Genomic DNA, 14,119 nt, shown 5'->3' on the forward strand with positions numbered 1-14,119 from the left:
ATGCTCCCTCCCTGCCATGCGAGTGGTGCGACCAGCTTCATCCGTACGGGGCTTGACCGGCATCTTGGCAGTCGCATCCAAAGAACCTGCAGCTTCACCTCGTCACGGTTGCTATGCTGAAGTCCACCTATGAATGTATCCAGCCAAGCCTGGAGACAGTCCTGATGCTTGAAGTGATTTCATTCTGTCTTAGAGCTCCCAATGCCGTCGACCCATCCATATAAAAGGAACAGGTAGACCCTGAACGATAACCCAAATCAAGCCTCTCACATCGTCTTTCCTTCTCTCATCCCCAACTACCTTTCCATTCTTTTCTCTCTCCTAATCACAATGACCAACTTCAAGTGGATTGTTGCCGCTGCCGGCCTCCTGTCTGGACAGGTCCTGGCTGCCCCTACTGCCACTTATACCCATGCCAAGCGCGCAACCGTCAGCGACGTATGTACCCTCATTTGAAGAACGTCACAGAAATTGACCTTTGCAGGCTGCGTTCGGCTATGCTAGCATGAACGGCGGCACCACCGGTGGTGCCGGCGGTACTACCACTACCGTCTCGTCCTACGCTGCCTTCACCTCTGCTGTCTCCGGTGATGACGCCAAGGTCGTCTACGTTGACGGCACCATCAAGGAGACCGCCGACCAGGTCAAGATCGGCAGCAACACCTCCATCATTGGCAAGGATGCCAACGCCATCCTCGAGGGATTCGGAGTGTAAGCACATCCCCACAATGAAGTGTTGAACCAGACTGACGTGCAATAGTCTCGTCAAGGAAAAGGAGAACGTTATCATCCGCAACCTCGGAGTCACCAAGGTCCTTGCTGACAACGGCGATGCCATTGGTGTCCGTACGTGACATCCACACATTATACACCTTATGATATACTAATTCAAGCAGAGTACTCCAACAACGTCTGGATCGACCACTGCGATGTCTCATCCGACCGTGACCACGACAAGGACTACTACGACGGTCTGATTGATGTACACAACCCACAATCACACTAATACCCAAACCATTTCACTAATAAACAACCAGATCACCCACGGATCCGACTACGTCACCGTCTCCAACACCTTCATCCACGACCACTGGAAGGCCTCCCTGGTCGGCCACTCCGACAGCAACGAGGACGAGGACAGCGGCCACCTGACCGTCACCTATGCCAACAACTACTGGTACAACATCAACTCCCGCGGTCCCTCTTTCCGCTTCGGTACCGGCCACATCTACAACAGCTACTACCTTGACGTGAGCGACGGCATCAACACTCGTGACGGCGCCCAGCTGCTCGTCGAGTCCAACCAGTTCGTCGACTCCAAGAAGGCCCTCTACTCAACCGATGATGGCTACGCCGTCTCCAACGACAACGACTTCGGTGATGCCACGAGCGATGCCGAGGAGGGCACCCTGACTTCCATGCCTTACGACTACACCCTTCTTGGCTCCGCCAATGTCAAGGCTGCTGTCGTCGGCACTGCCGGTCAGACTCTTACTTTCTAAGCGTGCTGCGATACGTTTGGGATCTTATCGCAGTAGGGTGAGGTTGACTATACCTTTGTCACTCTTTCTTTTATCTTGGTACCTGCAGGACAGCTATTTAGGCCCTAGCTTGTGAAGTACTCTAGGGTCGGTATATAGTTATTGCTTGAATTGAATTTAATTGAGGCAACAATCGTACGTAGTGTAAGCCAGTGCACATAACTCACAACTTGCATAACATACATGCACAGCATAAAGCAAGTGAGTGAGCATATCGGCAAATCCTCGGCCTCACTCCATTTAGACTAGTACTCCACATTCCACACAACCGGCCTGTCCAGACCCACTCACCCAACCAGCTTAATCCGTGGAGTATTCCTGATTCAGTTTGCGGTAGACAGTAGACACAGACATCACGTCTACTCACTTACCCATTAATAGCGGCCCGTCTATCACGTAACAACCAACGCTGCCGAGTGGGAGACCCCGGGCCTCACTCAACTAGTGCCCTGAACCATGATATCTTCCCCTGCTACATCCCTACCACTACTATCACTGCAATAAAAAGCAATAATATAGTAAGCTGTGGTGGAGACAGCATTCGGAAACCAGTTTTCTGAAAGCTTGATTTCGCAATCCTCGGGAAACTTATCGATTGGATAGGGTTGATGCCTCGGAATTGTGCTTTCGGGGTGGTTTGGTCTTGATGCCTGCATTTGCATGTGCATGTGCTGGCGGTACTAGGATGGTGGTTGGCTTAAAAAGACCAAGAGCGAGATTAGTATCCTGATAGGGAACAAAGATCAGACATACGCCACAATAATATCAAAATCTAGTCGACTGATGATGTGATCGTGCTGTTGGACAGCAATGCAGCGCTGAAATTAAATGCATATGCATGGACAAGGATACAAAAATCCGATAGATAGCACCGGATAAGTATAGATCCACGACCAGTGAACTCCGATAAAGATAGAGGAGAGGAATATTGTTCTACAGGTCATATTTGAATTATCTCTATGATTCACCATTGCATCCAAAGCTCTAACACAAGCGTCTATGCTATTGCACCTTCCCCACCCCCTTATCCACCCTAACCACACAAACAACCGGCCAAACCTGCAACACGACCGCCCCAACCATCAAACAACCCGCAAACACTTGCGCACGAACAAAGTCCGCCGTTTCTAAATTCACTAACGCTCCTGCAACGGGCGTGCCCACTAACGACCCGAACGAACTAATCCCCCACATCATGCCCATTCTCGTCCCGAGGAAGTCACTATCGGGACAGAATGCCTTGTGAGCGACGATGGACGTCGGCGCTGTGACTAGCACCCCGCTCACGAAACCCCAGTAACATGCCCAAACGATGAATCCGGCTGTTTTTGTTGTCGCGATCCAGGTGAACATGGCTACTGCTGCTGCTGCGACGAAGGCTATTAGGATGAAGATGGGTTTGATGTGGGTGCCTCCTGAGGCGAGGAGGTAGGGTACCGTGCGGCCGAAGGCGGAGGCGCCGTTTGTGATGGAGACGAGGTAGAATGAGAGGCTGGTTGCGGTGCTGAGGGCGGAGCGGGCGTAAGTGGCGATGTAGAAGATGGGTACGTAGTAAGCGAGCATGACACATGTCATGGAGAGGGAGAGGAGCATAAAGGGGAGATGAGTCAGGGCTTTGAGTTCGATGAGGCTTCTAGTGCGGGTTTTCTTGCCAGGTCGACGGCAGAGGATAGCGCAGGTGATGAGGGCGAGGAACAGATTGATGAATGCGATGCAGCGGACGCTCCAGGCGAAGTTGATGATGGGTTGGACTTGGCGGAAGAGAATGGGGAAGATGACGCTGCCGACGCTGGAGCCGATAGAGGCGCAGCCGATGGCTATGGGCCGTTTGGTTGTAAAGTGCGAGGAGATAACGACCATCGCGGGGATGTAGGTGATGCCGCCGCCAATGCCGACGCAGAAGCCCTGCGCGAGGAGAACTTGGTAGTATTCCGTTGCTAGGCTGAGCATCATCATCCCGAACACGACTAGGAAGGATCCGGTGAGGATCAGAGGCCGGAGGTATCCTGCATCGACTAGAGGGCCGGTCACCATGCCGACCATCACGATCAGGGTGGCTTGGATACTGCCGATCCAGGAGATCGTGGAGGGTGATTCGTTCGGGAGGAGAACCGTTTGGTAGAATTCTTGGAATGCGCCATAGCAGCTGATGAGGCCCCTGCTGGAGGTTAGGACTGCTTGGGCGTGACTGGTGATGGGGATGTAGGTACGTACCAAGAGTTGACGAAGACGCAGAAACCCGCGAGTACGCTGAGCCAGCCTTCTAGCCCTCCGTCGGGCACTGGTTGCCTCTCTGGACTAGCCTCGGCTGGGGGTTGATGTTCGTTATGCTCGTTGGACATTTCGTCTGGGGCGTCTAGCCCCTCATTCTGTGTGCCCATGTCCGTCGTTATCTATATCTATTCTATTCTGTGCATGTAGTCTACAAGGAGGGGATGAGACGTGAAAGGGATACTTGTCAGAATTCACAAATGACCAAAAATTTCGGGCATAAGCTCGGTTAGATGGCAGACTGGTTCCTACCCCAACTTTCGGTTCCCCGCAACGGCAAATGTGGAGTTGGAGGCGAGATCGGGGAACCCTTGGCCTCCCAGTCCCTGGAGTGGCAAAGCCCTTTGCCGGGGGTCGCCGGCAAGATAGGGTTGACTATATTCTGGCTTATATACGTCGAATCCCGTGATAATACTCTAATGGCCGTAGTTGCTAACCAGCGGAGGAGATGGATTGAACAATGCGAATTACATAGACATTGCGAGATTCAGAGATCTAATACTAATGTCGAGACACTAGTCGCTCAACCAAAAACGGCATATCGCATCTAGCCAGCCATGTGAGAGAAATGCGTGTCACAACAAAAGATATATAGCATAATGACATCAGAAATAATAGCGAATTGTTGCCAAACTGTGTGCATATCCATCCAGCTATTAGAGTCTCAATATTCTGGCTTCAATATGCTGCATACGGAGGCGGGCGTGATCGAACTAACCGAGATCATCTCAATAAGGTTCGAATTAATCGGTCCGAATCAGGGTGATTCTCCCTTGACGCTATTATGGTGAATGACATGGAAGACTCATTCCTGCATTCATCTTTCAGTGCAAGGTCACAATACAAAACAATTTCTTTTCGCCAAACTCACCTCATTCCCACCCCCATCGCGCCCAGCAATATCCTCCAGGGTCAGGGCCGGCCTCGTACCGATCGCACGCAAACCCCGAGCACCTTGCTCGACGAGCCAGTCGTACGTCACCAAGGAGGCATAAACACTATTCATATGGTCTGCATTATCCTCGTTCATGCCCTCCGCCGCAATACTCATTGTATCACAGGCCATCATCATGCACTGCAATAGGAACTCATCGTCTTCACCTGTATCAATACCGCGATTGTTGGGCGGAAGCACAATCGTAATTCCTGTGTCTATATACAGCCGGTAATAAATGCCAGTTGCATTGAGGCAGAAAAGAAAGGAATCTGCGACGTCTTGGTGAAGGTCCCCGGGCCCGAGAATCGTGATGTTGGCAGCTGCAGTGAATTGCACCAATGCAGCTATGAGAGATAGACAGTGTTGAATTCGCATGGTTGGCGGCGAATGTGAATTGATAGTGGTGCGAAAATAAGTCAGAAACTAGGCCGGTCCTAATACCCTTCGATGACCTTTACAAGAGTGCTAAAGGGGAATGCAGCATGCTAAAAATTCTTGGCCCGACACATGAAGCAAGTATTCACTGTAAGATACCATAATATACTGATATGAGCATGCGGAGATATAAATACTCTACAGACTTGCCCAATTGTTGTTCGTTAGGTCTCGAGGCTGGTAGCGATGACATGTTTCGAGAGCGGAGGTTTGCATGGCCCCACCCACAGTTGGTACGAAAACGGGCCAACTGTCATATCTAGATGACTCACTCAAGGTATATTCGAGTGGGCGCATGCTTACTTGAACTACTGGCGTAGAAGCTAAGGAGAGGCCAGTAACGAACCTCTACCGCAATGGGAGCAGCGTCCACTAGTGGGCGAGTCGATGACCGGCAACTCTAGTCAACTTTCATCGCGCTGGATATTGAACTACAATATCTTTCTCGCGCACATCCTGCGGGCTTCTCGCCCATTATACACTAACTCCAACAGGAGCTATCGCCGACCAGCCAGTGTACAAGCTCATAGATTAGGCCATGATGGAGGCTCCTAGTACCCACATCCGCAGTACTTAGAGCCTTAGCAAAGATCGCGACGCGTCATCCGACTAGGCAGCATCTGAATACCAGAATGCTTAGCCAGGCCCAGCATATTGTAACATACTAATTAGTTACATTGAAATGCTAGTATGGCTGAATAATCTATAAGTGGCGAAATCATGTTCACGATTGTCGTCATGTTGGAAGGCCTGCTATTCGCTGTGCAATGGACTTAATATTGTGAATGACTATAAACGATGAAGATATAATAGGGATTAAATCTTACAATGTTAGTTTTACGATCAGATGGTGGGTTTGTCATTAAATCAAGGGTAGGCTCCCCTCACATCCACAACCCTGCCATATGATCTTCCTCCCAGCCTGTCAAGCGGTGCAAACAAACAAAGCATATATGAAAAAATTGATAATTTGAAGGGAACGTAATCTCCAAGTGTTTTTAAGGAGGACAACAAAGGCCTTAGAGGTCTTGAGTTGTTGAAAGACCCTCAGAAAGACATCTTTTGGTTTAAGAACATGAGCGATCGTACAGTTGTAAGGTTCCTTGTGAGAATTCTTTGTGAGACTGTTAACAAGACCCTCCTCTACAAAAAGCATATTTAAGGTTTCTTTGACCATCGTTCAGAAGGCCTTATCGGGACCATGAATTCGAGCTCAACCAGATATTTTTACGGGCACTTTCTGGTAGTTACCATCGCTATGGCGGGGAAGAGGTCTGTTGGATAAGCCCCTTGGTATCTAATCCAATGTAAAACTGCCATGATAGCTATGTTTGTCAGGAATCCAAGTTCGAATATCTTTTCAAGGCAGGCACAACCCACTTGATTGAGGGTCGCTCTCCACTTCAAAGAAATGTCAATCCTACCCGCCCTCTTTGTCGGTCGGCTTTCAAGAACCATATCTTCAGCATTTCGACCTTTACTTTGAACTTGTGCTTCCCAGAGATCATCTATCCTGCGGGAAGTACCATCCGTTTTCCATGTCAACAAGATCTTCACGTACAATGAAGTCTTCCTAGATACTACATCAGGCATTTGTTCTTCATCAGGCATTCGTTCTTCAAGCAACGAGCCCCATTATTTTGGACGGCCTGTTCTTTTCGCTAAAGACAGCACTCGAAATACTGGAATGGTCCGCATATCAAGAAGCAAACTGGCTTATCGTCAGTCAGTTTCTTTGACGACTTGCCAGTAAGAGAGTACCTAGTGCATACCCAGCGATAGGAATGTAACTACTTAATATGTATTTATATGACTGAAGAGGCACCTCATTTTCTTCACACAAACACTATCATACTACATCTTACTATCCCCATCCTATACATCAGGCCAACAAAAGAACCTATTCAAAATGCTCGGCGAACTACCTGGCGATGTGTTGCAGTGCATCGCAGACTGGCTAGATAGTGAGGATCTGAACAATCTGGCGAGGACAAGCACTCATCTCTATCGATACATCAACCCCTTCCTGTATCACTGGGACATGCATCATCCTTACCCACAGGCATTAATCTGGGCTGCAGGCAATGCACAAGAGATAACAGCTCGAATGTCACTATCAAAATTACGCACGCCAGAATCATTCAGATCTGCACAAATTGCTTTATCGAAAGCAGCTGAGTTAGGGCATGAGGATATTGTGAGACTCATCCTTTCCACGGAGGGCATCAAGCCTGACGTCAGAGGATCATGGAACGCCCAACTCTCTTGGGACGCCCCACTCTACTGCGCAGCGGCGAAAGGGCAAGAAGGTATAGTGAGAATGCTACTCAACTTGAAGGACGTCAACCCCGACCAGGAAGGCGACTGGGGTGAAACACCGTTGCGCGCGGCAGCAGAATCTGGGCACCTAGATGTAGTCAAGTTGCTTCTTGCTACCAAGCGAGTAAATCCGAATTATCAATGCTTTCATGGAAAAACCCCGTTACTCAAAGCAGCAGCAGGAAACCATCAGGAAACGGTGATGTTACTACTTGCGACTGAAGGGGTTGATCCTCATTTACGGGATCAATATGGCGTATCTATCCTGTCATTGGCGGCAAAACATGGCCATGAAGAGGTGGTTAGAATTCTGCTTGCTACACAGGGTGTCCATCCAGATTTAAGAGACTTGTACAACGTGAGTCCATTGGCTGAAGCGGCACGTGCTGGAGAAGTAAAAATAGTCACCATGCTGCTCAACACAGGAAGGGTGGACCCTAACTCTTCCTCCAGTACTGGAGAGACCCCACTTTCTCGAGCAGCAGAGCGTGGTGATGCGTCAATCGTCAAGTTACTTATTACTGCAGGTGCAGACATTCATATGGAAAATGATTATGGATCAGGACCACTCCTACGCGCTGCTGGATCCGGAGATTTGGAAACCGTTGAAGCGCTTATAGCTGCCGGTGCGGATGTTAACACCCAGGATAGCCATGAAGATACAGCACTCATGTATGCTGCGAAATCTGGAAACGTGGAAGTTGTCAAAGCGCTTCTCGCTGCAGGTGCAGAATTCCATATCCGCAATGTAGAGGGAGCAACGCCACTTTTCTGCGCTGTACGGGGAAGAAAATCGGAAATGGTCAAATTTCTTATTTCTGCGGGTGCAGATGTTAACTTCCCGTCTCAGCTTGGGAGAACAGCCCTCACTATGGCTTGTGATGGTCTATATCATGCGGAGACAGTCGTGGAGATAGTTGAAGCGCTTATTGCCGCAGGAGCAGCACTTGACACACAAGACCAGAGACATGGAAACACGGCCCTTGCAATCGCGACCGTGTGCGGGGCCTTGGAAGAGGTGAGCATGCTGCTTTCTGCAGGCGCCACGCCTGATATTGCGGACGATGCAGGAGACACTCCTCTGTTAAAGGCGTCAGCATTGGGTGATTCGAAAATGGTAAAGCTTCTACTCAAAGGAGGAGCAAACCCAAGCATTCCCGGTTATGATGGACGAACGCCTCTCCACAACATAGCATGGAGGCGTCGGATGGACCAGGTCGAACTGTTCAGAGTCTCTCTTGATGCAGGTGCGAATGTCGATGTGCAATGCAGGGATGGTTCGACGCCGTTAGCGATGGCATTAGGACGCTGTAGTCCGGAGGCGGTGAAGTTTTTACTTTCAGCGGGGGCAGACCCGAACCGTGGGCATTATAATGGGCTTCCACCCCTACCATGTGCAGCGGTTCGTGGCGACATGGAGATTGTGAGAATTCTTCTTGCCGCAGAAGGAATCAATCCGCATTTGCAGGATAAGAATGGGAAGTCAGCGCTGGCGCTAGCCCAAGAAAATGGTCATACAGATGTGGCTGAGCTTATAAGGCAGCACATTGAGCGTATGGAGCATGCCCCTTGAAGCTGCTATTGATTATTCTGATTAGTGTTCTTGTTATATACCTACTCTGAGTAGATAAATATGGAGTTACTCTTTTGTTGAAGTTGCCAAAATAGTACATTCACACGCTGATTCCCTACCTGGACCGATTACGGCGATGATCGCCCACATTGTCCCCGCTTCATCCCTTAAGGCGGAAATTGCTGGCTGCTCAACCTCAACCCCAGCGCAGTTCCTGGCCTAAGATCAGCCGAGAAACCCCCGATATAACTTACTAGTGAGCTTATAAATCTCCATGCCCCCTCACACTTTAACTAATAACATAGCATTACTTTCGCCATGGCCACCATCCCAATGGCCCACAATATGTCCGTCACCGGCGTGCAGCCCGAGTTCTCCCAAGCCACCACAGGATTCGAATACTACGATAGTCGATTCCTGAACATCACAGGCAATGCCCCAAAATTAGAAGTTCTTCTAGAGAACAATGACTTCCCGTTCGCCCATGAAGCAAGTGTCTTTATCCCATCCACAGAAGAACTGTTCATGACTAGCAACATCTTCACCGATCCCCTCACCAACCAGTCAACAATCAAGATCTCCAAAGTATCCCTTAGCAGCAACCCAGTGACATCAGAAATAATCAATACCACCATTCCTCTTCCCAACGGAGGTATCAACCACGAGTCTGGAATCATCTTCTGCGGCCAAGGCACGCTCAACCAATCTGGGGGTCTATTCCAGATGTCTATTGACCCACCATATGAATCCGAGCTCTTAATCAGTGGTTTCTACGGTCGGAATTTCAATTCCCTGAATGATGTGGTTGTCCATAGCGATGGCTCTATCTGGTTCACTGATCCTACGTACGGATACGAGCAGGGCATCCGGCCTGCACCGCAACTGCCGAACCAAGTTTATCGCTATGATCCGAGTACAGGGGATGTGCGCGTCGTTGCGGATGGATTTGGTCGTCCGAATGGCATTTCTTTCTCTCCTGATGAAAAAATAGTATACATCACCGATACGGCGTATACGGTTGGTGATGGGACGACGGATCCGACTAAGCCTTCCACCATGTATGTCATTTTCCCTTCCCCACTCTATGATCTCTTGTCGCTTTCCTTTATGTTCGCAAGTAGGGTACTCTATTTTACCTTTATGGTTGGCTGATATGCAACTATTCAGATATGTATTCGACATTACCACCTACCACGGCCAGCCATTTCTGACCAACCGTCGCGTCTTCGCCATGGCAGCAAACGGTATTCCGGATGGGATCAAGACCGATATGGAAGGTAATGTGTACGCTGGCTGCGGGGACGGGGTTAACGTCTGGTCGCCCGGTGGTGTCTTGTTGGGGAAGATTTACATCAAGAGCGGCGTGGCTAATTTTTCCTTTGGCCGCAATGGGCGGATGTTTATTATGAATGAGAACCGTCTCTTGTCTGCGCAGCTTGGGCATTGGGTGAAGGGGTCTATCTTGAAAATATGAAGGAGTGGAATGATTTGGTCCTTTTGCTGAGGTGGGGGTGCAGGCAGTGTGGTATTATATGTTCGACGGCATTGGGAAAGCATTATCTACTGAGCTGGAGGTTTGCTTTGTAATATATCCCGCATGAAGTGGCGCGTCTATGTGTCCTTATAAAATGTTGATAACGAAGTCAATGCATAAATTGCAAACCAGAGATGACAGTAAGAAAGCAGCAAGGGCTTTATTGGTGGTAGTCAAATGTGATATGGTGTGTGTATGATCAAATCATATTTCGAAATTCACCGATTGTCAATACATCACATGGTTTTACATTGCGTTGAAAGACAGCGAAGACACGTCTTCAATTATTCAGATTTTGATCACACTAGAATGTATAGATCCTTCCTAGATACATTGTTTCCTCCAGTGCCACATCTAGATATAGCCTTTATAGCTCTTGGCTCCAGTGCGAAATATTCCCATGTCTCCAGATTCGCTTAATCAAGTAGTTGCCTCTGTCAATGTATTACCATCTGCAGAGCATGGATTTGCCTTTCCATGTGTGCGCATATGGAATAAATCGGCTGAGTATATCATGAATGCCGGTAGGCATGACAAGATCCCGAGTTCCAGGTACTCAGCGTCCATTAGCATATGGTATGTCGGGTATGTAGGCACTTACAGGATGCGCATAAGAGGACGGAGATAAAAACTGGACGCAATGCATGGATGGTATATCATAGGCAGCAAAAGCAGGGCGCTGCCTTGGCGAGATTGATGTGAGACTAGAAAATTTAGACATTTGTCTGACGTAGATGGGACATTCGTAAACACGCGCAATTACAGGTATCAAGGCAATATGATTGGTAAATTTCAATGTGCCTAGAAGCCTAAAAATCGTGAGGGTTCTGTGGCGCGAGTACGGCGCAACCTAGTTCGGCATCCAGGGTTCAGAGAAAGGTGGAGCCGGCATGTTACTGTTTATCCCGAGTACGAACATCCTATCCGGGAAGAGCCACTCGGCCGTCGCCCGACTTGGGCTCCACCATCCCTAAACCCCCTTCCCAAATCGATGTCATTCAAGGTTGGAATAATATGGGTTACCCAGTCCAGGCTGAAAAGCTGGGTATAAAAGGAAGGATGAATCGGAGAATTGCAATCTGCGACTCTCATTTCATTTCATACACTCGTTCCTGGCTCACATTCCTTTAGCAGCCATGTCAAACTTTTCCATTTGCTCGCCTGCAGCCATTCAGACCCCGGTCGTGTACGGGGCTGAGATCATTTCTCTTTCTGCATCTTGGGTCACCAATTACACCGATTACATTCCGTACACGTTCAACTATAATGGAGGTACTGTTGAACTCGAAAATGCGAAGTTCTGCAACATTACCGTGAAATATACCCATCCCGGCTACGAGGATAACATCACCGTCGAGACCTGGCTTCCCGAACCTGCCAACTGGAACGGCCGCCTGCAGGCAACAGGAGGTGGCGGGTGGGCTGCTGGCCGGTTTGTGTTGTCCGAGTTCTTCATGGGAGGTGCACTTGGGGAAGGATTTGCTACCACCACCACCGATGCTGGACTGGGAAAGGATACTACAGGACCTCGTGAATGGGCGCTCACCAGTCCGGGCAATGTTGATTGGGTTGCAGTGGAAAACTTCGGATCCCGGGCCTACAATGACCAAGCCATCATTGGGAAGAGCCTGGTGAACAGCTTCTACGGTCGTGCTCCTGAGTATTCTTACTGGAGTGGTTGCTCGCAAGGAGGCCGGCAGGGAATGATGATCGCTGAGCGCTATCCCACTGCCTACGATGGTATTGCTGCCTCAGCTCCCGCACAATCTTTTACCAAGTTTACTTCCTCGCTGTACTATACTCTCTTCATGCGCATCTGGCACAACCTGAACCCGCTCGTCTGCGAGCTGGACTTCTTGACACGCGAGGCGATCACCTACTGTGATCCCCTTGATGGTGCGGTAGATGGACTTATCTCCAACATGACTGCCTGTAACTACGATCCCTATACCGCAGTGAACAAAACATTTACCTGTGACTCCCTGAACCGCACTATCGCACTGAGTCAGGGCGCCGCGGTCATCATTGATGCTGCCTGGTCGGGCGCGCAGGCCACTGACGGCCACCAGCTCTGGTATGGCTACAACCCGGGGTCCGACATCGCTAGTACCTTTGGTGCTCAACCAGGATTCAACAGCTCATCTTTCGCCACCGTGAAGGATGAATGGTTCAATCTGTTCGTCGCTAAGAATATCAGCTTCGACACCATGGGGTTGAGCCACACGGAATACCAGGAGTTTTTCAACCTCATCACTTCGGAATATGGTAGCGCCTGGAATGCGGACGATGCAAATTTGCATGCTTTCAAAAATAATGGAGGCAAGCTGCTGAGCTACCACGGCATGGTACGTCTTTCTCCCACCCTCTTCATCCTTCCCCCAGCCAAATTGCCAAAGCCATGACAGCAGTAATTAACCAATAATCCCTTTACCGAACAGGCCGATCCCAGTATCCCCACCAAAGGTACCGAATATCTCTACAACAAGGCGCAGGCGCTCTTCCCGGATATTCAGGACTTCTGGCGCTTCTTCGAGTCGCCGGGTCTCGGTCACTGCGCCGGCGGCCTCGGTGGCCAGCCCACCACCGTCATGAAAGCTCTCCAGCGTTGGGTCGAGAATGGCACAGCCCCGGACACCCTACCTGTGGAATACCCGTCGCTCGGAAATGGTCTCCATCGCAACTTGTGCCCCTATCCTTCCCAGATTGAGTATATCGGTGGCAATATCTCTCTGGCCGAGAGCTTCCGTTGCACCTAAGCGATGCGGAAGATGCTACGTTGTGTCTCCTATTAGCCACGATTGGCCTTTCAGATTCTTACATTCCTTCACCGGTAGGGATAAATTTCTTCTTCGTGCTCTGTGCGCCTAATTACGTTCCAATTGTATTTAGCTTCATGTATTGTATCAATATTATCTTTACACGTCGATGTTCGAATTTAGAGAAATGGCTATGATAAGGGAAAAGATATAGAAGCAGAAATGTGCCATTTCTCGAAATATCGTGATCCCAACATAAAGAAGCCGGTGAAGGTACCCGACAGTCCGGGTCAAGAACGTGTTCAGGGGTTTATCTCCGTCAACTAGCGCAGACAGTACGACAGCACCAATAGGGGGTCTCGGATTCGAGACGAGGTCCGAAGAATAATGCGCTTCTTTTTTCCACTCGGTTTCGAGGATCACTAGCTTGATACATCGTAGGCCAAAAGAGGGTCACGAATAGAAGTTCTCTTGAGCAATTGGTCCGAAATTTGCCGTAATTTTGAACGACAATCTTTCTACGGAACCCTGTCAGCAGAAATTTCATCTAAATGTTTTGTGTCTTCCCAATCAAGGTCAACGGATGAGTGGGATGGCAGGTGGTAGAAGATTCGAATTTTAATGCCAGCCCCGGTGGACCCTGATAAAGGGTCTGACTCACAGGGCTGAAATTCAGGGTCTACGGAACACAAATAAAATGTGAGATAGGCACTACTCATTACGTAGGACCAGCTTCAAAATCAGTGCAAGAAG

General features: G+C 49.3%; 6 protein-coding genes across 6 annotated transcripts; 4 read left to right on the forward strand and 2 right to left on the reverse strand.

Moving 5' to 3' along the window:
• Positions 1–330: 330 nt before the first annotated feature.
• AtWU_10078 (pectate lyase family protein) lies at positions 331–1,502 on the forward strand (the record flags this gene model as incomplete). Its single annotated transcript, XM_035505183.1, has 5 exons — positions 331–438; positions 485–711; positions 761–846; positions 897–982; positions 1,038–1,502. 5 exons carry the CDS (start codon positions 331–333, stop codon positions 1,500–1,502), a joined length of 972 nt encoding a protein of 323 aa, XP_035361076.1.
• Positions 1,503–2,543: 1,041 nt separating this feature from the next.
• AtWU_10079 (putative MFS monocarboxylate transporter) lies at positions 2,544–3,922 on the reverse strand (the record flags this gene model as incomplete). Its single annotated transcript, XM_035505184.1, has 2 exons — positions 2,544–3,699; positions 3,756–3,922. 2 exons carry the CDS (start codon positions 3,920–3,922, stop codon positions 2,544–2,546), a joined length of 1,323 nt encoding a protein of 440 aa, XP_035361077.1.
• A 695-nt stretch (positions 3,923–4,617) lies between these two features.
• AtWU_10080 (MFS general substrate transporter) lies at positions 4,618–5,124 on the reverse strand (the record flags this gene model as incomplete). The annotated part of the gene is made up of 2 exons (XM_035505185.1): positions 4,618–4,623; positions 4,684–5,124. The coding sequence occupies 2 exons, from the start codon at positions 5,122–5,124 to the stop codon at positions 4,618–4,620; spliced, it is 447 nt and encodes a 148-aa protein (XP_035361078.1).
• A 1,969-nt stretch (positions 5,125–7,093) lies between these two features.
• On the forward strand, positions 7,094–9,076 carry AtWU_10081 (putative ankyrin repeat-containing protein; the record flags this gene model as incomplete). Its single annotated transcript, XM_035505186.1, has 1 exon — positions 7,094–9,076. One exon carries the CDS (start codon positions 7,094–7,096, stop codon positions 9,074–9,076), a length of 1,983 nt encoding a protein of 660 aa, XP_035361079.1.
• Positions 9,077–9,394: 318 nt separating this feature from the next.
• Positions 9,395–10,550, forward strand: AtWU_10082 (SMP-30/gluconolactonase/LRE family protein; the record flags this gene model as incomplete). Its single annotated transcript, XM_035505187.1, has 2 exons — positions 9,395–10,134; positions 10,244–10,550. The coding sequence occupies 2 exons, from the start codon at positions 9,395–9,397 to the stop codon at positions 10,548–10,550; spliced, it is 1,047 nt and encodes a 348-aa protein (XP_035361080.1).
• Positions 10,551–11,746: 1,196 nt separating this feature from the next.
• Positions 11,747–13,366, forward strand: AtWU_10083 (feruloyl esterase; the record flags this gene model as incomplete). Its single annotated transcript, XM_035505188.1, has 2 exons — positions 11,747–12,955; positions 13,049–13,366. The coding sequence occupies 2 exons, from the start codon at positions 11,747–11,749 to the stop codon at positions 13,364–13,366; spliced, it is 1,527 nt and encodes a 508-aa protein (XP_035361081.1).
• Between the last annotated feature and the right edge of the window lie 753 nt (positions 13,367–14,119).

The sequence above is a fragment of the Aspergillus tubingensis genome (genome assembly GCF_013340325.1).
Source record: "Aspergillus tubingensis WU-2223L DNA, scaffold_12, whole genome shotgun sequence".
Classification (NCBI taxonomy): domain Eukaryota; kingdom Fungi; phylum Ascomycota; class Eurotiomycetes; order Eurotiales; family Aspergillaceae; genus Aspergillus; species Aspergillus tubingensis.